The 26,215-nt window shown below is 27.2% G+C and overlaps 2 protein-coding genes across 17 annotated transcripts in view; both read left to right on the top strand.

Annotated features, from left to right (window-relative positions):
- The window catches only part of LOC141524105 (uncharacterized), a 50,157-nt gene extending 40,168 nt beyond the window's left edge, over window positions 1-9,989 (top strand). Inside the window, exon 12 of the mRNA XM_074237759.1 lies at window positions 9,811-9,989. Within this exon, the coding sequence (XP_074093860.1) occupies window positions 9,811-9,819 (9 nt within the window). The 3' untranslated portion in view covers window positions 9,820-9,989. The remainder of the gene's footprint in view (window positions 1-9,810) is intronic.
- Window positions 9,990-23,235: 13,246 nt separating this feature from the next.
- LOC141538467 (RNA binding protein fox-1 homolog 2) overlaps window positions 23,236-26,215 on the top strand; it is a 74,472-nt gene continuing 71,492 nt past the window's right edge. For 11 of the 16 annotated variants that reach the window (XR_012481058.1, XR_012481059.1, XM_074259944.1 and 8 more), the window contains exons 1-2: window positions 23,236-23,492; window positions 23,840-23,992. Coding sequence is in view for 14 of the 16 variants with exons in the window: in XM_074259944.1 (XP_074116045.1) it covers window positions 23,981-23,992 (12 nt within the window). In the remaining 2 variants the exon portion in view is untranslated. Of the gene's footprint in view, window positions 23,493-23,761; window positions 23,993-26,215 lie in introns of all 16 variants that reach the window. The other 5 variants (XM_074259940.1, XM_074259936.1, XM_074259937.1 and 2 more) reach the window with 5 other exon arrangements.

Here is a 26,215-nt window from a genome sequence, read left to right as displayed (position 1 = left end):
GTGTTATTATTTTTTTTTTAATTATATTTTTTATCTCACGTTTTTTTTTTTTTTTTTTTTTTTAAACACTTTAATAGATACAGGATGACTTGAGGGTTATTTCACATGCTTATTGGGATTTTTAAATGAACGAACGTCGTATGTGGTTATTCATTAAATAATGAGTATTGCACTGAAAAGAAAAAAATATAATTAAAACGTGGAAATATTAAAAAAAAAAAAATTATCCAAGATTTTACTCTTATTCTAACATATGCAGTTTTCTTTGGATTTTTTATTTTTAAAAAATCGGAGCGTGTTTAAATATTTTAGCACTTTTTAGAGGTCACAAATTTAAAATCCTAAGCGCTCCAAATTTCAGCTATTTAAAAATTTTGGAGGCCCTAAAAAAAAATGGTTTGACAGCTATTTCGATATCTCCAAGCTCTAAGATAAAATTTTTACACGTTTTTGAGCTCTTGGAATTTTAAATACTTAAAAAATTAAATTTTTTAATAATTATTAAATTGCTTTAATAAATTTCCATTATTTTTAGACAAACTTAATCTTTTAAAAATCACTTTAAAATAACATAATTAAATTTTTATTTAAAAAACTACAAACGAAACTGTCTATCTATTTAAATATTACTTTCTCTAGTAGAATTTACAATTTTTTATTTTACAACTGAATTTCCACTGTTATGGAATTGTCAGTTACTCAACGCGATGCGTGGAATTCTAAATTTCGTTTTCGTTTATATTCTTATTTTTAAAATGTCTACCTCAAGTTTATATTCTTTTATATTTCTTATTTGCGTCGTAGAATAAAAAAAAAAAAAAAAAAAAAAAAAAAAACTATCGATTGTCGTTTTGAAAATTTTTATCATGTTGACACACTATACGAATATTCTGTCCGTAATAATATGAGCAGACAAAATTTTTCTTTATTGTAAGTGCACTGTCTCAGCACTTAGATTATTATTTTTTATTTTGGTTTTGAAACTAAAAGACACGTAAAAATATGTAATGGTATGAGAAAAGCTCTTCAGTGAGTACGGTAGAGAAGACAATTTATAGTGAGTGTAAAGTCGACGTATTGAGAGGTTTGCGGTGAAGCACATTCATAGCAACACTCGTATACATATGTATGTAGGTATGTACAATAAGAGTATGAGTGCATTTGGAAAGAACAAAAATATAGGAATAAAAAATGGGGGAAAATGTACAAGAGACAAAAGAGTGGAAAAAGTCGCACGATGTTTCACGGAACAATAGCAGCCGTTTTCTCTTTTCTCGTTTGGTTACCGCCTGCCCCCTGCCGCTTGTCGCGTCTATCCTTCGACGATTCTGCGTTACTTTCGTAAACCTAGATACTACAGATATAAACTACCCAGATGCACCGAGATATTGTCTTGAATAAAAGAATAATAAAATGATGGAAAATACGAAAAAGTTTTGTCTTTCTTTAGTCAGTCTAAAATTTTTCGTTTGTGATCGTTAGAAGGGACATTTATTCACTCGTGTGAAAAAGGAAAAACGTGCCAACACAATTCAATTTAAACACAAGCATGCTTTCCTTTCTGATGCTTTTCTTGGTAAGAATCTCGTTCCTTCAACTGCATATTGCTTATTTTTATTATTTAGATTTTCAATCATTTTTTTTTTTTTCTTTTTAAATCGCGTTAAATTATATACCTATAATTCTCAATATTGAATTTACTGTCGATAGGAGTATTTTATACTTATAATTTTTAATCAACGCTTGACTGGAGTGCTCAAGTACCGAGATATTTTATTTATTAAACCTTATTCTTAATTTGCTTTTCTATCCTCTTTACAACTGGATGGCAATTCCATTTGTTCGCCTTCGCGACCAGAAACCAACTTCCCCGATTCTCAGAGAATGCTTGCAAAAGTCCGGTCAGGCGAACTTATGTCTCTGGGTTTGACACCTTTATCCAGTAGAATTGTTGTGAAAAGTAAATTAAATTTTTCCGATTACAATTATTCTTATTTTTTAATTTTTTAAAGTTCAAAAAAAAAAATAAATATATAATATTAATTTATTTATTAAATTAATAAAAAAAATCAATCAAGCTCTTTTTATTGGCTTTAATTTACAAAAGTTTGTAAAGCTGTAATTATTTTCCATTGTCAAGTAGTATAAAGGCAGTTTCATGCGACTATTAAAACGAAATGAGTAAATATTTACTTTTATTTTTATACTTGAGTGTATAATGAAGACTGGATTTATTTTATAAATAAATAAATAATTTTTTTGTAAGACTATTGAATAATTTAATTTTTTTAAACCGAGAAGTTTTTATAATTAAATACAAAAATACCTATAAATATAAAATGATAAGAAATTTCCATCACTAAGTTCTCTGTAAGTTAAAAAATAAATCCTAAATATATAGGTATAAAGAAAATAAATTATTCAAGACGTTATTTAAAATAAAAATTGAAGAAATTGAATGAAATAAGAAATCACTGGTGGATAAAATTACCCGGGTAAATTTCTCATTTCTGAGCTAGGGTAGATTGAGGGTAAAATCAGCAATTTGTTGAGCACAATCGCAAAGCATCGGCTTGCTTTACTCTCAATTATCTCACCGTTCACACTCATTCCATTTTTTTTCGCTTTTCTTCATTTTATTTTATTTTTTTTCTCCTTCACAACAGAACAAACAAAATAAAACGAAACTGAATTTAAAGTTTTATATCTAAATAGTGCGCTATCTGATCTTTCGTCGTCCCGCATTTACTTTACTACCGTCGATACTCTTTCATTATCAAGTAACTGAGATCTCAGTTGCTGGGAAGAAAATAGTAAAAATAATAATGCAACAATTTACGGTGACTAACGATTTCCTTTTTTATATTCCTTTATATTTTGTGGTCTCAGTATTCTTGTTTACTTTTGTTAAAATAAATTCTAAATTTTAATTTGATTTTTTAAAATATATATGCTTTATAAAAATCAGCATCAAATGCATAAATATTTTTTTTTTAAGCATTATCAAAAATTTAATTTTTTTTTTTAAATAAAAAACAGCTTAAAAAATGGCCAGAAAATTGATGGATTATATTTAATAAAAAAAAAACTATTAAATTGTTAAAAATATTAGAGTCGGTAAGAAAAATGTTGATGCAAGTACAGGTGCACAAAGATCTAGTACGTGGCGGAGTGTTAAGACCAAAGTTAGACAGGAACATAAATTACGTCGATAAATAATTGATGAGCGTCACGCTAAGTTCGTTGTACTTGATCGTAAACACTAGAAAACATACAAGTGACGGAGCAACTTTTTTTTTTTTTTTTTAAACTTTCTTTCCGCCTTCCTTTCTCTCCTTTTATCGCCGTTGTTTCTTCTCATTCAGTCTCTGTACACTATTACTATTATATACAACATAATAGTCCTACACATGAGTCCACGGTAGAATCGATCGATGAGAAAACGACCACTCTATCGAGATGCAATTAAAGTCCGCTGTGTGAGTTTATGTCGTGACATTAAAGAGAAAGAAAACTAATAATAATTACGCTTTGTGTTATTATAAAACTTAATTCAATTGCTTTTATAATAAAATTATCATTTAGTTTAAACGTGCGATGGGATAAAATTTGTTTTTTATTTATTTTATTTTTTTGCAATCTGCCTAATTTATTAATTTATTAATAATCATAAAAAACATAAATATTTTATTATTAAAAATTTTAAATTAAATCGCGACTGCAATTTATCATTAAGATACTCTGTAAAAAGTAAATAACGTGGATTAAAAAAAAAAATTACTAGCTTTAAATACACCCACAAACGGCAATGAAAAATTAAATGAAATATCGGTAGTAAATAAATGTTTTTTTAAAACCACAAATTTAATCTGTTCGTTTAAAAAGTACCCATTTATACGTATAAACATCGAGGTATATTGAAAAACTGGTAGTATAATTTCGTAGGATTTTTATTTCCCGAATTTCCCGAGACTGTATATATATAAGTCATGTAATCTTGGTAATGCTACATAGCCGTAGGCATATGTGTGTAGTTATATATTTTATTTTAATATTTTTTTTAAAACCCGGTGTGCATTTCTCTTGTACCTTTTCTGGCTTGTGAATAAAATTGATGCTGGCAACATCCGGGCGTAAACTCAACCGTTGTAAATAAAAATGATCGGTGTTGCGAAAACAATACAATAGGTAGACATAAATATATACAGAAAGGATGTATAGTATTATTTCATAGCCCACATTAATGATTTTTAATTAAAATACAACGGTAATGAACATTCTGATCAATTAACGATTCACCGAAATTAATGGCCCTGTATTTTGGTGTTCGACAAACACAAATTATTATTTTCCATCGGGAACAAATTTTGCCGCCCAAATTTGTTAGGACAGTAAATTATTCACTTACCCCTTTATCAATCAATACATTGTGACTCGTTTGTCCAATAAAATTGTTTTACAGTTCGATAACTACGTGTCTATGCCCATCGAACGAAGTGATTATCCATTTTGACCTTTTTTTTTTATTATTTATTTTTATCTTTTATTTTTTTTTTTTTATTTATTTATTTTTTTTTTTTTTTGTTCACTATGAGAATTTCCAAACGGTTCAAAGACCAAAGTGATCACTTTGTTTTTTTTAATTAAGCCATTTTCCGATATATCGCTGTGGCATCAATCGATCCTCGTCCATTTAATCCGATTGGACGTTCATCAAAATGTTCTACCAGCTCAACGGATCATCAGCATTCGTTTCTTCGCATTATAAACCCGTTCTAGTTATTTAACTCTTTTTCTTTTTTTATTCTAAATCTAACAAAAAAATTTAGTAAGCTTAAGTTATCGAATTTTTTTTAATAATTCTCCTGTTTTTACATTTTCAGTTTTATTAAATAACGTCTCGATAAATAAATAAATAAATTAAAAATTTTTTTAACTAACCAGAATTCTAAAAATTTAATTTTCTTATTTTTTTTTATTACTTGTCAAGGATTTCTAGAGCTTTTAGGGAATATTTAATTTGTTTTTAAAAATTCCAAACGTTTAATTTCAACATTTTTATGTCGTAAATTAGATTTGTTGCTAACAATTACAAAACTGAACGTTCACTTTATTTGGAAGTTGCAAAAAAAAAAAAAAAAATGCCTCGAGCGCTCATGTTATTCGTAAATTTATCAAAGTAGTTTAAATAATAATAATAATACAACAATTTAAAAGTTATCTCAGAAAATTTTCTTTGCAATTTATTTTTATTAATTTTCTTCTTCAAAATAAATTCAGATAAATTTTTGTAATCTTGAAAAAATGATTAAATTTTTAATTTTCGTGTATAAAATTAATTAAATATAAAAAAACAAAGTAATAAAAAATTTGATACATTAATATATATTTTGACACTAAATAAATTTTCTATTGAGTTATTTAATAAATTTTTTCATACGAGAATGTCTTCATTGCAAAAGAAAAACTCATGCATTTATTCATCCTAATTTACGAAGACGAGAATGAAGAAATAAAAGAATTTTAATAACAAATTTTCTCTGAGTTTATATTTAACCTATATAATATAATATTTTTCTATCTGCCTTTTGTGCAGCACGAGAAAACTAAAAAAAAAAAAAAAAATTTAAATAAATATTTTGATTTTATCAAGTTATGTGTGAGTATTTGAATTTTATGCATACGAATGAAGAGAAGAAACAAGTTGAGCTTTTTCCTGTAGAGGAGGAGATTTTTTTATGAAAATAGTTTAAAAGCGTCAACTGGTTTATTTTTCGTGAATTTATCTTGACTATTCCCACTCACTCAACCTGGAATTTTCTCTTTTATAAATCAAACTGTTGCCCGGTCTCTCAAAAGAATTTTTTCCTCGTGGACTTACCAAAAGCTCCATAAAGTACCGCAGACTGGCTCACTCATTACTCATGCATTTATTCGGTCTAATTACCAACGAGCGCGAGTTATTCCAAGCGTCGCTCGTGACTCTCCTTCTTATTTGGGTGTTCACCAGCCGGATTTGTGATGGAAAACTACGAGTAAACTCAAAATCATACGTTACTACTGACAATTAATGCTACTTTTTTCTTTAGAAACAGTTATGAGGATTTTTTAGAGAAGATTTTTAATCTGAAACTAATAAAGTTATTATTGAACCTATTATCTTTCAAAAAAAAAAAAAAAAAATAAATTTATTTTTTTAACAACTGCTATAATTATTTTAAAAATATTTGGTAACTCTAAATTGTTTAATTAATGCAATTTAAGGTTCAGGTTAATAACAATATATAATTTCTACTTGAGCAAACCCGTTAGTGGCCTTTGGACTGTTGGGTTTAAATAAAAGCAGTATTAATAATAATAATAATTTTAATGAATAATATTTTATCATAAATATCAACAGTTTAGTATCGTTCTTCGGTCGTTAATTAATATAAATTAAATTCATTGGTATTATATGCTACGAAAATTATTCAACAAATTTTATTTTTCTAGTCAATATTTGAATTTATTAATTAATAAAATGAGTAAATATATTTATGGATTTTTTTCAATAATACATAATAGTATTGAATGAATATTTATTAATTAAACTTGATGATAGATTGGTAATATTTTACCGCTTGGTATTATACATTGTATAACTTCAGTATACATACCAATCTCTTTGATCTCTAAATTGATGATTAAATAAATGCTGTTGAATAACTTTTAAATAAAATTTGAGTATTGTTGTCGATTATTTAGATAATTTTTAAATATTTTTAACTTCTCGTTAAAAAAATAAATGATTTTTAAAAATATTTTGTCTATAAAAATAAAAATAAAATATTTTAGTATATTTCAAAGGCTCACAAGTAATTAAATAAAACAATTTCATTGAATAGTAATCAAGTTTGATTACTTCTCATTAAGCTGGAATGCTCTTCAGATAATAAAATATTTTTTCATCTTTTTCAATGAATGAAAAGTATTCGATGAGTGTATATAGTAGTGAAAATAGAAATGAACAAGTGGGTGAAAAACTGTTCCGGGTCGAGGCCGTTGGAATAATAAATCATCCCTCTGGCATCGTCTTCTTCCTTCATCTCTATCATTTTCACATTTTCCCAAGAGAGACGGCATTCGACTGAGAAGAAAACTCATCCCTTTTATATCATCTTTAATGTGACAATATAAATATAGTGAATTTCAAGTTTTTAATTTTATAAGTTTTTATTTTTTCGAGCAGCAATGACATATTTTGTATTTTTTGATTTATTTATTTAAATTTTTACTCGTAGAAAATTTTTTACTAAGAAATAGAAGGGACAAATTTTTTTAGCGTCTTGACATTAAATTTAAAAATTTTTTAAATTTAATTGAAAATTTTAGAAGCTAATAAAATTGTAAAAATAAAAAAATTCAATATTAATCTTGTGGTCTGACTTTTTACTGAAAACTATAAATTTAATAAAAGAAAAGTTTAAAAAAATGAAGTATGCCTGAATGTGACATGTTGATTGAAATGTCAATGACTCATTGAAACAATATATCTTTAAAAAAAAAGTATTAAATATTTTTTAATATTTTCTGTCACTTTGACTCTTGCGGAAATGGATTCTTTTTAGAATTCAAAACAATATGTTTGTCAATTTAAAAGATTGAAGTTATAATAAAATGCAAATAGCAGCAATTGAATTGAAATTCGTCTGTCACTATGGATATTTCATTTATTTATTCAAAATAACAAAAAATCGTTTAAACCTGAGCGGTAACGGTAAATTTAAATTATTTCCTAGCGAGTGACCTCGGCGAACGAAATTCAGGTTCGCACACTCGCCGAAGACTTCTCACGATAAATTTAAGTCAATGACTCGCATTAAATTCGACGATTTCGCTCGATTCCAGCTTTCTTTTCCTACCGATTTATCATCAGACCCGGGCTATTACCACCGGTATTAAAACTCGTACAATTCTTGCGCAAGCACGAGGCTGAAAATAGTCATTTGTTTTGTTTAGCTTCATATTTCTTCTCTTTACTGCTCTTTTATATGTACCAGGCCATAATATATATATATAAGAATTAATTTGTTTCGTTCAGTTAAAGTTAAAGTCGCTACCAACAAGTAAACTTAGAGGTTTCATTAGGATCCGAGAAATTCCCCAAGAATTTATGATCAAACCAAACTACCGCTACTAAACTCTCAATTTTCTTATCGAACTTGATATTAAAGCGTCGTAAAAAATCTATCGGATAAAAAGGATCGAGAGAAAAAAAATTGTCACGTTATAAAATTTTTTTTTTTTTAATTTTCCCATCTGGAATAATAACTTTTTGAATTAAATATTAGATCACTATTTAGTTACTTTAAAAATGACTATAACTTCTAAAATATTAATTTTATCAAAAAATTATAAGAGACAAAAATTGTAGCTTACAAAATTTCTCACAAATAACGTTTATGTTCTATAGGGCTATCTTCAATAATTTAGAAGATATAGTTACTCAAAAAGTTAAAAATGAAAAATCATTTTATTGTGATAAAATTCGTAAAAAAATTTGTAATATCTGTTAACTTCAGTGTCATGTAGATTTTCTTTACCCACTCCTTATACCTCGTACTAAGATGATTGGCTGTAATTCAGAAATTTAATTTAACAAGTTTCAAGCACGATGGCCCAAGGAAATGAAATTCTCAAATCGCGTCCGGCAGTCGCAAATCACTCTCTTCTATTTCTGTAGAGGGAAAAGATCAGTTTCGAAATGAAATTTGCTTTTTTAAGATATTCTTTATGCCAAAAAAAAAAAAAAAATATTTTAATCAAAGATTTAAAAATTAAAGAAAAAAAAAACAAATTTTTTAAATAAATTTTGATTAAAATTAAAAAAAAATCTTAAAAGATTAAATTTATATTTTTTAAAATTTAAACTGAAATTAGTCCAACATAATTGAAGAAAAGTTTAGTTAAAAAAAAAAAAATCTTTTGACAAATCATTCTTAGAAAGAGAAATACTAAAAATTAAAAAAGTTTATCCATTAAAATTCCAATTGACATTTCCGCATAATTAAATTGAAAAAGTAATGATGATTGAATGGAATTTAATTTAGGAATATTTAATTAAAGTAGAAGTGTACATCTACAAAAGTTAATTTAAAGAAAAATATAATTAATTTATTATTAAAGTAAAATATTAATGACAACACTGTAAGTATTTAATTTTGTAATTGAGACGACAAAACATAAAAAATAAAATGTAATTTAGTTTTAATCTCTCACAGTAATTTCATTTCTTAGTGAAAATCCTTTTACATTCCTCTCTCATCTCAAGTTCCTGCCTGTCCTATGGATTCTCTCGTCTGAGCGATTAATCGAGCGCGTCATGTAGATGTAAACGCTCCTCGATTTTAACGGCTGCTCGTTCGTTCGACCTCGATTGAACGAGGAAGAAAAATAAAAGCCCAGACATCTTACCATTCTTATATCCTGGTTCTTTAATTCCGGAAATACTTCGCAAGCATCGTCTTTAAAATAATACATACATAAGCAAATTATTCAATGTCTTTTATTTACAATAAAAATTCTATAAATTTTTTATTGAAATAATTTCAACACATAAACCTACGTAGAAAAAAAATTAATTTGAATTGAGAGAAAAATTCTTAAACCTTAATAAAGAGAAAATAATTTTTAAGATTTTCGTCTTGAATAAAAAATTTTTAAATTAAGTAAAATTTATTTTAAACAAAAAAAATTTTTTAGTTTAAGAATTTTTTTACTGAAAAAAATTCATGCTTTTTTAACAAAAAAATTAAATTTTTCTGTTTGCAGCTAAACTAATCTGGAAGTAGAAAAAACTAGATTAATAACGTCACAAGATTCCTGATCCCTCAGTAGAGTAACTCAACCCAGTGGGCTGTAAGAGGGAAAAAACCGGAAGAGGAATATTGGGTTGTTTGAGGACAACATTTTTAAGAGAAACGAGGTAAATATTTAGCCAGTATAATTCTCATTAAATCGAAAAACCCACTACCGCAAATTTACGTTATTTCTCCTACCCCACTGTGTTTCCGCTAGTTTTACTCTTCCGTTAAATGTTACTCCATTTTTCACTTGTCAACTAATCCAAATACTTTGCGAACGTACATTTAATTCTTTCATTAAGCTCTGAAAAAAAATTTGTTGCTTTGTGATAAAAAAAATATTTATTTACCCAGCTAAATCATATTTATCATTCTTGATAAATAAATCTTTGAATCAAGGGATCTACTTAAATTTTTAAATCTCTGGATTAAAATCTTCAATTTATAAAAATTGCAATCTGCTGAGAGTATTTCAGTTTAAATTAACGTAAGCTACAAGAAGCTTAATATTTATCTAGAAATTGAGACATTTTTAAATCAACATTCATCATATTAACTAGAAAACTTTTTAACTGTACATTTTTCTATCTATATCTACATTGATATTATTTATACATAATCTATCATTTTACAAAAAAATTGTAATTTTAATTTTTACAATTATTGATAAAAATTATTGAATGATTGACAAAATGTTTCCATGTCAGATTTTTATACAGGCAATTTAGCTTTTTTTTATTTGGATACAATTCTCAATGGTACTCATTCGTCTTCCTCTACACGGACTTCTTCTACTTTTTGTTATCTTTTTCCCATAGGTGATTTGGCTTTTTCTTTTTTAACCAGTCATCATTTGTCAGGCATTATTTGCCAGTCTTTTGTCACCGCCCAGTTTTTTTCTGGTCAACAATTAGCCTATTCTTTGTCCAATCACATGTTGGTCATTAATTTTTTCGCAAACATTTTTTTGCTTAATGTTTTCTACAAATACTTGCCCAATAAAAGTTTCTTATGACCATCAGTCATTTTTATTTTCATTTATTCGCTTTTTTATGGCAGCACTCTGTCTGTTTTTAACGAGTTTTGAAATAATATTTTACCGTAAAATTACAACGGCTTGTTGATTAAATATTTAATTACTACTCCCCACTATCTTTGTAATAACGAGTAAATTTTAAAATAAAAGTTTTTATACTCTATTTACATTCATCAAGAACTTTTGTAATGGAAAGTGTTACTTTAAAGCACTTGTACATATTTTTATATTTAAGTTTATAAAAAATTATGAAATAAGGAATTATCTTATTTAAAAAAAAAAAAAAAAATTTATTAATAAACAAGGGAGGGGAGCAGAATGTTCAATTTACGAGCAACGTAAGTATTAAAAAAAATTTTTTTCTCGTAATTTTAATTGATTTTAATATTGACTTTTTTTTTTTTTTTTTTTATTTTATTTGACAAAAAAAATTATTTTTATAAAATTGAATTTTTTATTTATTAAGTCAATATTTTTTGGCACCATTTATTAATTGGAAAAAATTTTTTAAATTATTAAAAATCAACTAAATAAATTACTCAATTTTTCTATTTCAAATTTATTCGGCCATATTAAAATTGAAATGAACAAAATCATGATTATGATTAGCGTTTGTACTATTTACCAAAATGAAAATGACGTATGAAATAAAATCACCTTTTTAGATATAATTTATTTAAAAGCCAACTACTTTGTATGTAAATAGATGTATTTTAAACGACGATAAAAAAAACAAAGTAATAGGCTATAAATTTTTCAACGCGATAAAAACGAAATAAAATAGTGTTCTACTTTTAAGAATAACACATGAAGTTAACAACCGTACCAACTTTTACCTTAAATAGCAATAAAGATTTTTTAACCATATTTGGGCCGGCGAATCAGCGCTCGAGGACATTTAAAATTTTTTTTTTTTTATTTCCATTCTTACGAATGATAATATTGAAAATTCCAAAGATTTTTAATGACAAAAGGAGAGAATTTTTTCATCAAGATGATGATTTAAATTCCAAGAGGCAATATTTTTCATTGGCCCTTATTACTCCGTGGAATTTTCTCTAGTATCTCGTGGCCCAGCTTTTCGATGTTGGATCAGACAGGTACGAATCGTTCTTGAGGGCAAGATGAGAATAAGCAACTGGAATGCCGAACAATATTTCTTTGCTCATTTACTCTCACCTCTTTTCTCATAGTCTCGAGAGAACTAATAGATCTGTTGATTTTTTATTAATATATTAATTTTATTTCACATAAATAACAACAAAAAAAATCACACCATATTTTTTATTTTATCGTGCGTGTTTTTATAACTTTACAGATACTACCAATTTTGTTGATTCGACTATTTGAACTCTAAGAGATTTATCGCGCACTTGTATATATTCTTGTTGTCTTTCAGTGTATAAAGACAGATGTATATAAATATACAATGCCGAGTAGTCGTGTACTTTAGCTCTTATAGAGATTGTTGAGTGGAGAAATAGGGAAAAGATTTCGATTTTCTCCGACAATATTTGTCGAGAATCCCAACACGACCCGATGATTCGTTCCATGCTGTTTTTCTCTTCGATGTATTATGTGAAAATAAATGAAATTGACTTTTAACTTGAACAGAGAAAAAAGGAAATCACTTTAAAAATAAAAATTTTTTTATTAAGTTCAATCAAAGATCAGGAAATAAAAAAACACTTTATTAAAGTTTGAAATTTTTTAGGCCAATTGATAAAAATTGTCAATAAAAAAATTAAATTATTGGCAAAAATTACTGAATGAACAAATTTTATTTTTTTTTTCTTTGTTAATCAATATATACCAGCAAAACTTCGAGACTCAAGACGTTGAAATTACTCAATTTAAATGAATTTGTATATTAAAAAATGTTTGACGTGCCAATAATTCAAATGATAAAATTAAATTTGCCAAGAGATAATTTTTTAACAAACACTTTACACTTTAGATTATTATTATGAATTTATTAGTTTATAAAATATAAAAATAATTTTTTTTTTTTTTTTTTAACTGACATAATTCACTTAAAAAAATATTTTATCCCTAATTTCAGCATGTAAATTTTTTTTCTATTAATTTTTTAGTTAAAAATCGTGTTAGTAGTTTTTAGATGTCTGTTAATTTAAATATAATTTAAAAAATTATATTTAATAAGTATTAACATTGTAATAGATTACTAAATTTTTATATTGTAATTAAAAAAATTTTTCTATCCGATAAATCATTTAGTTAGAAGTAAAATAATTGGAAAAAAACTTTTTAAAATTCAAATTCAAACTTTTTCGGGGTAAAAAATGCCGCCGCCCCCCACTCCGCTGCTACCAGAAATTCTCAGCCAAAAAATTTCAAACGGCACAACGTCTTCTACCGGCAACATGACCGCGCAGATTTTTAGTCTCGGCAATCATTCATCCAATTTTTCATTAATAAACTCGACGCAAATAATCTCCCGCATAGAAAATCGAAGATCAATTATGAATAGCGAGCTGAATTACGAATGGAGGCAGCTGGAACGTGAAATATGGGTATGTCTACGTGAATATGATTTTCCAAAAGCAAAGCTCTAGTTGCGGGCATCAATTATAACATTCAGTCAATGTTGTTCCAATTTGCATGTTAAATTTGTAAGCTCAGCAATAATATCAGCATTAATTATTATTATTAAAAGCATAAGAATAATTAAAAACAATTAATATAATTATTTTCTTTGTCATTCTAAATAATGCTGACATTTTTGAAAATTTTCTCTACTCCATTGTTTTAGCCACCAGCCGCAAGGCGGTGGCGCCATCTGTTGGATCATTTTTAACTCTGGCAAAAATAATTCCTACTTCTTAGTTCCGCGATTTGTTGTTGGTAAGGTAAACCGTGTAATTTCCGATTGTGAGCAATAGGTTAGGAATTCAACTTCCAGTATCATCACAGACTACATGGCTTGCTGTCACTTGTAAAATTATTATGAAAACTAAATTGGCCGACAACTGAAAATTTAAAAATTTTTAATTTGTTTATTAAAAAAAATTAAAAGAAAAAATTTGACATGTTGAAAAATTTTTTAATTTTAAAATGCAATTTTTAAAAAATATTTTTTTAATTAAAAAAAAATTTCAAAACTTTTATTTTTTTTTTTCTTATTAAAAAAAAAATTTTTTTTATTAGAAAAAAAAAATTTTTTTTTATTTGTAAAAAACTAAGTTCAATTTTTAAAAAATATTTTTTCACTTAAATTTTTTATTAAATTAAAAAATAAAAATTTTTAAATGTCTCCTAAATTTTCTCTCTTACTACAAAAAAATTCAAAAGTATTATTTTTTAAACTCTTATGTGTTGAATTCAATTGAAAGCCGGATCATAAAACGGGTCATAAATTATGATTTACGACTAACAAACTGATTTAATATAAATAGCGTGAGTAAGCACTGCGTTTAAGGTTGATTACATTGAACATTAATTGTTTACTTCTCAATCGAAACAATTTGTAGGTACACGGTTGATTATACATGCAGGTATTAATTATTATTTATTATTTCAAATAGGTATATAAATCGACGCTTTGAACTTATTCGAAATTTATTTACTCTTTACTTTAATGCTTCAGGTACTTAAAAATTAATCACTGGACTTGGTGGTCTCTGGTCTTTATCCTCTACTGGAATGTATATGCGGCAATTCACAGACATGTGTGCGGTTGTTTATTTGGATTATCCAACAAAGTTATTGGACCATTAAGTAAGATAGTTTTATATATAGACTTAAAAGTTCTGGATACACACCGATTGAAAATTTTAAATTAATAAAAATATAAATTACTCATAAAGTTACTAGAGTGATGAAAAAATAAACTCTTAAAATTTCCACTGACAAATTTATTTTAAATAATTTTTTTTTTATTAATTCACATCTAATGTTGTTGGCTTAAGATTTAAGCTCTTGAATCAAGTTTATTTATTTATCAGTACAGTGAATTTATGAGTATTTTTTAGTTTTATTTTTATTTGTTTTAATTTAAAGTTTTCAATGTCCAGAAAAGCTTTTTACTAGAAGAAGTTATAAAGAAGAAAGGATAGAAGATAGGAATGTTATAAAATAGAATCGTCTTTCAAAGAAAGAATGAGCAATAGAAAATGGAATTTGACCAATGCCAGATGCGTTCAAATGCTGAATTAGTTTTTTTAAGTTTACTGGCTACTCTCCAACATTTATAAGATTTTATTCATAATGATAGCTAATTTTTTTAGTCTTTTATTGGTAAAAATATCTAGATTTTTTATAATTACTCGGATAATATTTTTTGTTAAAATTATTATTTATTTTTTCGTAGAAATTTTTTAATTATTTTTAGTAAGAAATTACTACAAAATTTATGCATGAAAGCGCTCGTAAATTTCTGTCCAGAATTTCAGACCCGGCAGCCGGTAGATCTGGAGAGTCATAAGAAAAAATCTTGTTGAGTATAGAGATGATGAAACTTAGCGTACCGTACCGAAAATTTCATTTACAGTAGCAGGAAAGACGAGAGACCAACGTTCACGTGGCCCATGTCACTCGTTAATGATTCCCGGCCACTGGTGCGTAAATATATCATGTTTACGCTGTGTTGAATATTATTTATTCAAGTTAACTAACCGAAGCGAAAAATGTTATTTTGCTTTAAAAAAAAAAATCCCACACTACTTTTTTAAATGTTTTAATCATTGCGTAAAAAATAGTATCAATTTTTTTTAAATTGAATTTTATTTATTTACTTTGTATTAATTATTAATAGAAAATAATTTATCACTTGTTTTATACGCAATCGAGTACTTGGTCTATAAGTTTGTACAAATATCTTGGTAGCGAAACGTGAATAGAATAAACATTATATTTGTATCATATTTGTATTATATACGTATGTATGTATGTATGAATAATGAAATTATTAAATAGAGTTAACTTTAAATAGAATCTAGAAGTGAACAAGTTGTGCTTATAAGTTAGTTCACTTGTGAATGATCTTCATCTCTCTGAATATACAAGTAAAGTTAAACTCGTGTAATCAAATTACCACCGTCTTTTCTCTTAGGATTTCCACCCGAGCATTTGTTCTCAAGATAAGAAGAAAATAAAATTTATAAGAGGATAGAGAATAAGCGTGTATGAACATTATAATTCAGTAACCGGTTTAAATTTATTTTTTTCTTTATCACGTAAATCTAACTCGTATTTTTTTTTTTTTTTTTTTTTTTTTTTTTTTTAATAATACGATTTGACCTTTATTTACTTCATATAAAACTCGTAATGTCTCTTAGTGACTCGTAAATCTACTACAGAATTTTTCTTATTTTTTCCAATCTATGCGGGCTGTATTCATATTAATTTATTCGGTTAAAATGTTTTCTATAACTCTTCTCAAGTACTTAAAAAAAAAAAAAAAAAAAAAAAAAAAAAAAAGTATTTCCAATAACTTACTAGCCATTCAGCTTAAGAGTGTGCACGAATATAAAAACGATTTGGCTGGAAAAAATTTAATTGCTCGTTATAAATGATTTTTTCGTTTACTTGTTCAATATTCAAATGAATTTCTCAAGGGTCTGATCAATTTAAATTTAAAATTTATCAGTCAACATCTATCTTGTTTCCTTATATTAATAATAATATTAAAAATTTTTCTTAAACTAGCGGTGTATTTTATTGGAATGTAAAAAGAAGCATACTTTTTAGATTCACAACGTTCATTGTGATAATAACCAATCAGTTTCGCTTTTCATCTTTCATCTCCCCCATACTCATGATTGTATTACAACTCCAATTACGTACATTGCTTGAAGCCAGTGAGAACAATGATGAAAATATGCAAAGAGAATGCAGGCTAATTATCCTGCTCCAGCGGATTGTTTATCGAATCTAAAAGTAATCAGACATTACATATTTTTATTTAAATCAGAATTAACAAGCTTTCTTTATTTTATAAAATATTATTAAAATTATTTATTAAAGAATAATTTGACATACATCGGTCTTAGAAGCTTCTGAGCTTAAGAATTTTTTAAATTGACATTTTATGATTTTTCTTGAAAAATCAATAAAAAAAAAAAAAAATTATGCATTGAGTTTTTGTTAAATGACAAGGAATAAATTTCTGATATTTATTATAAACAGTGATAAATGAGCAAAAATGAATTTTTAATTTATTTTAATTTTATTAATTATCAATATTATTCTCAGTATTGTCACTTTATATTGCTAAAATTAGACCAAGAAATCTGTAGATGCTACTCAGAATTATTGATGATATTCATTCCATTATCTTATGAAATATTCAAGATAAGTACCGGTGTAGCAATTTTGGATTAATGATATTTTCGAACCAATAAACTGATAGAACTATTTTTGATAAATTTTTTAAAGACAAAGAGAGACAAAATGATTAAAATATTTTATAAAGATTTATTACACAATAATATTGTAGACGGTAGTAATAAAAATAATTTTGAAAAGAATCAAAAAGTAGTGGGCCCAAGAGGATAGTAAGCATGATGATCACAGAAATATATAGAACAACTGAAACAGGGTATCTCTTGGAGTCTTGTAGTAAGAGAGAGAAGTCAGTACTCAACAGTAACCATGGTAACGCCTCTTCAAGTCGTCCCTATTGCCGGCCGTACTCGTAAGGTCTGTGCTATATGCGATCCGACGAGATTACGAGCATCCCAGCATAGCATGAACCCTCATCTCTCGGACCCACCCATAGTCCTCGACCCGACCCTATACTACTATAATCCAACATTAAGCTGTGTGTATATTTGCACGGACCTCCACTATACTATTCCAATGTGAGAAGAGGAAAAGATTCGAGTATACATCACATATTCGACAGAGTAATTTTAATCTGCGATCACTGCATGTCTCTTCCACCGCAACTGACCCATAAAAACTTAAAAATTTTTTGTTAATTAATTATTTTTCAAAATTTTAAAAAACTTTTTTGAAAAAAAATATTTTTTCAACACTATCTGGATTTTTATGAAGTATATACATGTAAAAGCTCATATATGTATATATATTTAGACATTAGGTCAGGCATGCAACATTTATAGTGTCGGTAAGAGAAAAGGCCAAGTCGCGCAAGCGAAACGAGACTCGAGTAGAGGGTAGAAGAAAAAATATCCATAGATATAGGTATAGCTATAGCAGAAAACAGGCAGAAAGTATCTCGGATAGGAATGGAAGCAGGGAGAAATGTTGGAGCTTGAATGGCGTCTCGGGGTAAATGCGCATGTGCATTCCAGCTGTGACGTTCATGCTACATTCGTTTTACTCTTATTCTGCTTTACTTGTACTTATTTTTATTATTTTTGTTTAGTTTTTTATTTTATTTAGTCTTTACTGTTCAGAAAGTTTGAAACGCTTGGGGCTTCTAAAAATAATCATAGTGACGATGCACTTGAAACTGTTCACGAAACCCTTGGGCCTCTGTCCAACTTAAATTTTTCTTATTCTAAATCATATCACTTTTTACACAGTATAGACTCTTCCGTGTTATGTTTAGTAGCTTTTTCGTCCTTTTACACGTGGACGTGTAATACAATAATACAATACATAACACACTCTACACGGCAAGGATAAAATCTGAATCTTTCTTGTTTACATGCCTTACGATTAGAGGTTGATTTTTTCAAGGATGAACCACTGCTAGCTAGTGCTTAAAGCTTAAAGCTTAAAGCTTAAAGATTAAAAGACAGCAGTATAGTTGTTGTAGTTATAATAATGATCATCCTGGTTTTTATAGATAAAATAAAAGTAAGGCCTGATTCTAGCCAGAGATACGCTAAAATCAAGCTCTGATGATACTTGATAGTAATTAAAATAATAATGAGAATTTTGATTATTCTATGGATAATAATAATAATAATAATAATAATAATAATAATAATAATAATAATAATAATAATAATGATAAGATATAGATAAAAGAAGAAAAAAATAAACAGTGTGTTGCAAGGAATGATGGGAAGAACCCTCGAGGTATTCAGAGAAATCGAAAATTTTTTTTAGTTTTTTCTTCTATTACAGAGACGCGTCGCAAGCACGCACAGTATTGTGATGATGCTCTATTTGCCGAGCCCTTTTGCGATTCCACGGGGTTGCTATGGTGACGAGGTGGCGAGGAAGAGAGTGATGACAGTAAAGTGAGGATCAGGGTGAGGAGTATAGGGTAGTGTGTAGAAACATACCGAGAGGATGAGCTCGTAGGTGTAGTGGGCGTGTGCATTTCAAACTCGTCGAGTTTTCTATTGCCACGTGTTAGCTGTTACTCTAGATCTAGATTCTTTTTAATAGTTTAGAGTAAAACTAAAAATAAAATAAAAAAACATTGATGCAAGTTGAATAGGTTAATATATAATGATAATAATAATAGAAAAAAAAAATTATCAAATATTAGACTCCTCGTTAATTGACGTACCCTTTAATCGATTTCCTTTTCAATCGATGTCAGCGAATTTCTTTCTATTAACTCAAGAAATTTCTCTTAACCTTTTTTTTATTTATTTATTCAACTTTTTTTATTGCTTTACTTCATTTAGAGCTTCTGAGCTGTAATAAAGATTTTAGTCGTAGTTGTGAAGGATGATTGGAGGAAGATCAGGGCTCTGCTCTAAAAAAATCGACTTGAATTATCCCGCACTATTTTTTGTACTCCAGGGAATAAAAAGTTGCTTTAAGTGTTCTAGACATTTAATATAAATTAGGGTATCCGTTATTTCCTGTTAACTTTTTTCACATGAATGTCATCTGGATGATTTTTTAAGCCCGAAAACAATTTTAACCTAGATAATTGTATATAGCTAACTAGAATACATTGCTGTTGATCCTATAGTTGCAATTAAGCGTTTCCTTTAAAATAGAAAAAAGGTTTTTTAATAAAAGTTTATTGCGTTGATGAAGATTTACTGTTCTTCATTTTAAACATTTTGTAAAAATTCAGTGATTCTTTCTTTGCACAAGAGTTCAATTCTTTGTTAAAAAAAATTGAGGAATATTATCAAAAAATTAAATTATATTTATTAACAAATTGAAGTAAAAAAATATACTATTATCATTATCAGTAATAATATCTTCGGCGCTATTTTTTTACCAGTTTCTTGAAATTATTTTAGTAGATTTGTGCATCGAATTTTTGTCAAAAGATACGGCTTTAAATAAATAAAATATTGATAGAACACCTCTTTTTAAATTCCAATAATACTGTCTACAAAAAATTTATTTTAAACTTGTTTAAATAAATAATAACAAGTATATTTAAAAATGATAAAATTTACCGTAATAAAATTAATCCATTTTTATCATTGCGACAAATAAACTAATAAATATTTATTCATGCATATTTTTTCCGACAAAAGAGAGTTTGTAATTTAATTTAGTAGTGTTATATCGTAAAAACAATAGTATTCACGTGGATAATTCGATGCTCTATGGATAAATATATAATAAAATTTAATTAAATGTATGAATACCGTGTTTTTTCGCTGAATTCAAACATGTATTAATTTTTTTAATGTATTTTTTAGTCGAGCCTATTTATTTATTTATAATTATTCAAATAATTCTTCAAACATTCTGCACATAATTTTTTTATTGCCGAAAATTCCCTGCAGAGTAGAAAGAGCAAGACGGAAGGATAACGTCTCTCTCATATTTTCACTCATTCGTTGGGAGTTTTGTGGGCCAAACATATTCCCAGGGACCAGAAACGTTTTATACACGCATTGACTCTGCAACACATGATATACGAGAGTATCCGCTTAATGAAAATAAACTAATATATATAAATATGTATATATCCCAGGGTATGTCATCTGAAATATACATTAGAAGAATCATATTTTCCCTTTTTACATCATAAAAATTTTTTTATTAACTTTTTAATAATAAAAATTACATAAAAAAATTTTTATTTATTTATAAAGGCGAATAAAATATTTGAATTGGATCCCGTATAAAAAAAAAAAAAATAAAAAGCTTAAATGTTCTACTGCAAAAAGTTTAAAATTCTACGAGATCACAATTCAAAGCCATATTGATCGAGAACTAGGTACTCTGGTGTCAAAAAAAAAAAAAAAAAAAAAAAAAAAAAGGGTAATTTAAAAATAAACAAAAAAAAATTTACAAGTATCAAAATTTTTTTTTTCTAGCTCATAAATTTAATACAAAAAAATCGACAGATTCTATCTCATCGTTCGTATATATTCGTGATATATACATTTTAATATGAGGTTATTGCGGAGTCTGAGCATCGGAAAATTTTATTTACGTTACGTAGGTTGGAAGGTGGAATAGGAAGCTCAACCGTGAAATTCAGCATCATTATTATATAAGTTGGAAAAAAAGAAAATAAGTAAAGTAGCACAGTGATAGAAAATGAAAGAAGAAATTTGTAGTAGAGAATGAATATCACATGTGCTTTATTATTTGGAATTGTAGTATAGCAGAAGTAAATTGCTAATCAGTTAGAACAAACTGTGTACAGTATTTTATACATGTACATATGCATGTGAATGGCTATATAGAGAGTAATGCACGTATAATATACACAGAGCTAATGGGAAAAGCCTCGAGGGTTGAGATGTATAATTTTGTGAAATAGTTTCTGTTGTACTACTTTGTTTCTCTGAGGAGTAAATGATTCAGTTAAGTCTTGAGGGACATTAGGTCGATATACTCTTTGGTCACAATTGTCACTTTTAAAATTAGAGGTCAATTGCTTCACTTTATTAAATGTATTAAAATTTTTATATACTCTGAAAAAAAATTACTTGATTCAAGAAAATTTTTTTTTTTTAAATCGTTAACTTTTTAAGAATAAAAGCAATTTCCAAGGCTTTGTAAGATTGTGAGGGTAGCAGTTAGTCGTAGTAGAGTTTATACGCGCCCCTTCTATCATTTTCTCAGCCCTCTCTTAACCAAACAAACTACTGCTCTTTCACTTTTGGAAGAAGACACGCGAATCAAACTAAGGGTAGACTCAAGGTCAATTGGGAAAGGATTAATTATTTTTTTATAATTAAATTCTCGGGTTTTATACTGAAAATTATCACAAAAGTTTTGTGCTGTGAAATAATGATTTAACCAACATCTCAACTTTTAACATGTGTTTTTGATTTATATGACTTACAATATTGTTATGTATAGTAAAAGTTTAGATGCGTTTATAATGAATTTTCTCACTTTACTAAAAAGTTTTTGATTCATTTTTTTTTTAAATTAGAGAATAAACCATAAAAAAATTTTTTATTCTAAAATTTATAAAAATAATTTTATTGAAAAATTGTGTTAGACATCGGATTGTAAAATCACAGATTTTAGGCGAGCTCGTAAAAAATGTGTTCAAAAAGTCGAGATTAATTAATGTTACATGACATTATTTCTACCCGACCCCCTTTTTGTAACCAATCGCAACAAATAACAGACCCCTTTTCCACTCTAAATGTCGTTAGGTAATTCATGGATAGCCTCTAGCTATTATTAACTTTTCCCATGTTTTCAGAGATCAGAAAAATATACTACGAATCGTTTTATTTGATTTTTATAACGAAAAAAATAAATATAATTTTGTTTGAGCACTCTAAATAATTAATAGCCTACATGTAATTTAAATGATGAAAATTTAACGCCAATTAAAATAAAAAGTTTCCAATTTTTTCATAAAATTTTAAAAGAAAAATTAATTTTTAATTTTATATAACACGCAAATTTGTTCCAAAAAATTGCAATCTTATTTTTAATAATTTTTTGCCACAAATTATTTTTTAAAATAATAAAATATCTATAAAATAAATTTTTCAAACATTGCGTTAAAAAAAACTAACTGAAAATATTTTATGATCAATAATTAGTTAATTAAAAAACCTCAATAGAATCTTTGGCTTTAATTACAGGAATATTAATATCAATAAATGCCGTATAATTAATGATTTCGCTCGAAGTACGCACAACAGCCAACTCTGGAGGATAATTCCCCTGAAACATACATACATTAAAATTTAATCTATATATATAAATAAATAAGCAAAGCATAAAACAGTAGTAAATTCGTGGCTTAATCTCACTTAGTTTTTTTTTTTTTTCGTTTATTTCCGATTATTGTGTACCTTCTATTCTATACTTGTGATTCTCGTCCCCTTCATCCTTGCATCCACCTCCAATATGTACATCAGAGCACATTAGCGCACACATATTTACATCTGTGCAATACTATATAAATTAGTTCCACAAAATGACCGCTACGCGGCGCTGTCTGCGCAGTGTCAATGCGCAGTAGTCCGCCGCGCCGTCGCCGGCATGAATGTGAAAAGCACCAGCACCAGTCGCAACCAAGTCACGCACGGTAATAGGTCGCCCGTGTCTTATTAATTTATTATTACATTAACAATAATAAAATTTAGTATTTGTTAATTGATTATTGTTATTAAAACTAATTAAATACTACCGGGGATATTGAAACAAAAAAATTCAAGTGCGCATGGTAATAATCACAGTAATTTGTTTTTTTTTCGTTCTCCCTTTTTGTACAGTGAATTAAATCATCCATCAGTGCCTAAACGGCTTTAATTCATTCAGCTATATGTGTATGTATATTAATATATATCTATATTCATAATAAAAGGGAGCTAGCTTCTGTGAGACTAGTGCACGCGCAAACAAAGACAAAACAGACGGTCGTACTTGTAAACCGCGTGCAGCGTGCGCTATTCGAATTTATTGTCCTTGAGTTTTTTTATTTTTATATATATATATATATATATATATATATATATATATATATATATATATATATATATATATATATATATATATATATATATATATAAATATATATATCTACTGTGTTTACTAGTATTTTTTGTTTAAAATAATTAATTAGTTGTTTTTTAAATCTCGTGTTGTGTTTAAACAATATATTTTAAAAATCCAGTGAGTATTAAAGTGTTGAAAAAAACGTGGAGCGGTAAAGTGGGAGAGACAAAACGTTGGATCACTTTTTTTCTTGAACACGGTGGAGCAAAACGGCCTCAAACTGTGGGGCTCCGGGGCGTTTTTTCTTCCACCCCAAGGGATGTACTATCCTGTAAGTTTTTTTTTCAATTAAAAATTATTTTTATTAATTTATTTTTATAAAAATCAAGTTAGCTGACATTTCAAAATTTTTAGAAATTTTTTATTGAAAAAATTTCAATTAAATAATTTAAAAAAAAAATTGAAAAATTATTTTAGAAATATCTTTTTAATTAATAAAAAAAAATTAAAAATTTTCAGACGTCTGCTAACTTCATTTTTATTTATTTATTTATTTTTCATAGGTCAGAATAATTAAAAACAAAGTTTGTTAAAAAAAAAAATACATATTCTAATAGATTGACGCTTTGATGATATGAATATGACGAAAAACAACGTAGTCGTCAGGTCGAAGACCACGCGAGTTATTTTAACCGCGTACGACATCACATTTATAACCAACATCTGTCTTTATTCATCTCAATACTCTTTTTATATTAGCTTTCTTTCTTATGATCTTAGTTGTTACTTCTCGGAATTGGGTGTGCTGAGATGAGAGTGCCTTACTGTGGATATAGATGGTATTTATCCCAACGGCGGTTTGGTAGACCGTAAAAATAGAACGCAAAACAAAGCGACTGTAGGATAGTATAGGAGCAAACTTGCATTATATTGTTCTTTATTTTATTTTATTTTATTTTTTTTTTTTTTTTTTTTTTTTTTTCATATTGTAATAGTACATAGGTTTTTTTTTTTTTTTTTTTTATTTATTTATTGTTCTTTAAAAATTGTCAGTGCAGCACAATATACTTGTGATCGATTTTTAAAAATTTATTTATATCCAATAGCTGCTCGGAATTCTCACGTTTGCTATTAACTTCCATTCATAGTATTGATCTTTAAAAGTTTTTATTTTTATTACCATGTGGTTGTTCAAAACCAAATAAACGAGATAGCAAACGCCAAATGGTTAGGACAGTTGAGGTTATGTTCTCTCAACGTTCGATACTTGCCTCTGTTTGTATCTCTCTCTTTCTCTGTCTATCTATCTTCCTCAGCGCTTTGTATTTTTAAATTAATCTTAATTTTTGTTAAACCCGATTGCTAAATTCAATTCGATTAAAGTAATTGTCTGATTGGTATTTCAAATTAAAAATATTCTGCACATTATAAAATATATGTAGTTTATTTTTCATAGACGATAAAAATATGTATATTTTCATTCATCCGGAAATAGAAAATTTATATTAACTGAAGGTCAGTTATTATTAGAATTAAAATAAAATATTTTCGAGAATTTTGAGCAGAGGAACTTGTATTAAGAATGGAAATTTAAGAAAGGAAAGAAAGACCTTGTGTTGATTTTTCAGGTATGAACAACAATCTGTCGTACATTGTAGAGGATTTGAATTGTCGATGTTCTTGAATTTAAACGTTAAATCTCGACAACTTATACCTAAGATTGCTTATTATTATTATTATTATTATTATTATTATTTTTATTTGAAAGAGTAGACACTAGGCCATTACTATTCGGCGAATAGAATACAGTAGACTGAGTTCTTATCCCTCTTTTGATTTGTATCGTTCTTCAACTTATTTCTCTTTTAAAATCCAGGTAGATGGTCGGCTGCAGGATTAAATTTCGCACACAATGAAGCCACCGTATTTTATTTTTTTCTTTGCTTCTAAAGCTGTTTGGTTGGATAAGGATAGAGCTGAGTATTAATAAACGAAAGAGAAAGATAAAGAGAGTTTGTAAAAAAGAAACGGATACAGGAGAAGGGGAGTTAGTGCATGTCCTCATTCCGTGGTGCTCAAATTAGTTCCTTAGAGGTGTAATTTATTATTTATATTTCGATATCATGTGACGAAAGAATTTGTGAAATTGAAAAATAAATAAATGTACAAGTCTGTTGTGAATAGAGAGATACAAACATTCGCTATCTCAGTTTTGCATTCACGCGTAGTGCGTTCTACACACTAACGGATGTCAAGTTTATTCGGGTCTTTTAATATTTACACTTACTTTAAGTCACTCGATTTTAATTTATAGTGACAGTTACATCTTTATTTTATTTCACATTTTTTTTCTAATTATTCTGAATTATTCAAGACAGTTTTATTGCATAAATCAATTTAAAAAAATTTTTTTCTCAAATAAAAAATTTCTTTCTGTTTAATTAAATCCCTAAAAAAATTCAGAGCTTATTAAATTATTATCGTTATTATCTTGGGGAGTTATTCCTTAAGTCAACAAACTTTGACCTTATAAAATTAATTTGAAATAAAATAT

This window comes from Cotesia typhae, unplaced genomic scaffold (assembly GCF_013202065.1).
Source record: "Cotesia typhae breed Kobodo isofemale line unplaced genomic scaffold, CoteBio_Ctyphae contig_22, whole genome shotgun sequence".
Taxonomy (NCBI): Eukaryota; Metazoa; Arthropoda; class Insecta; order Hymenoptera; family Braconidae; genus Cotesia; species Cotesia typhae.
Note: the sequence above shows the minus strand (reverse complement) of the source record. Positions and strands in the feature narration are given on the sequence as shown.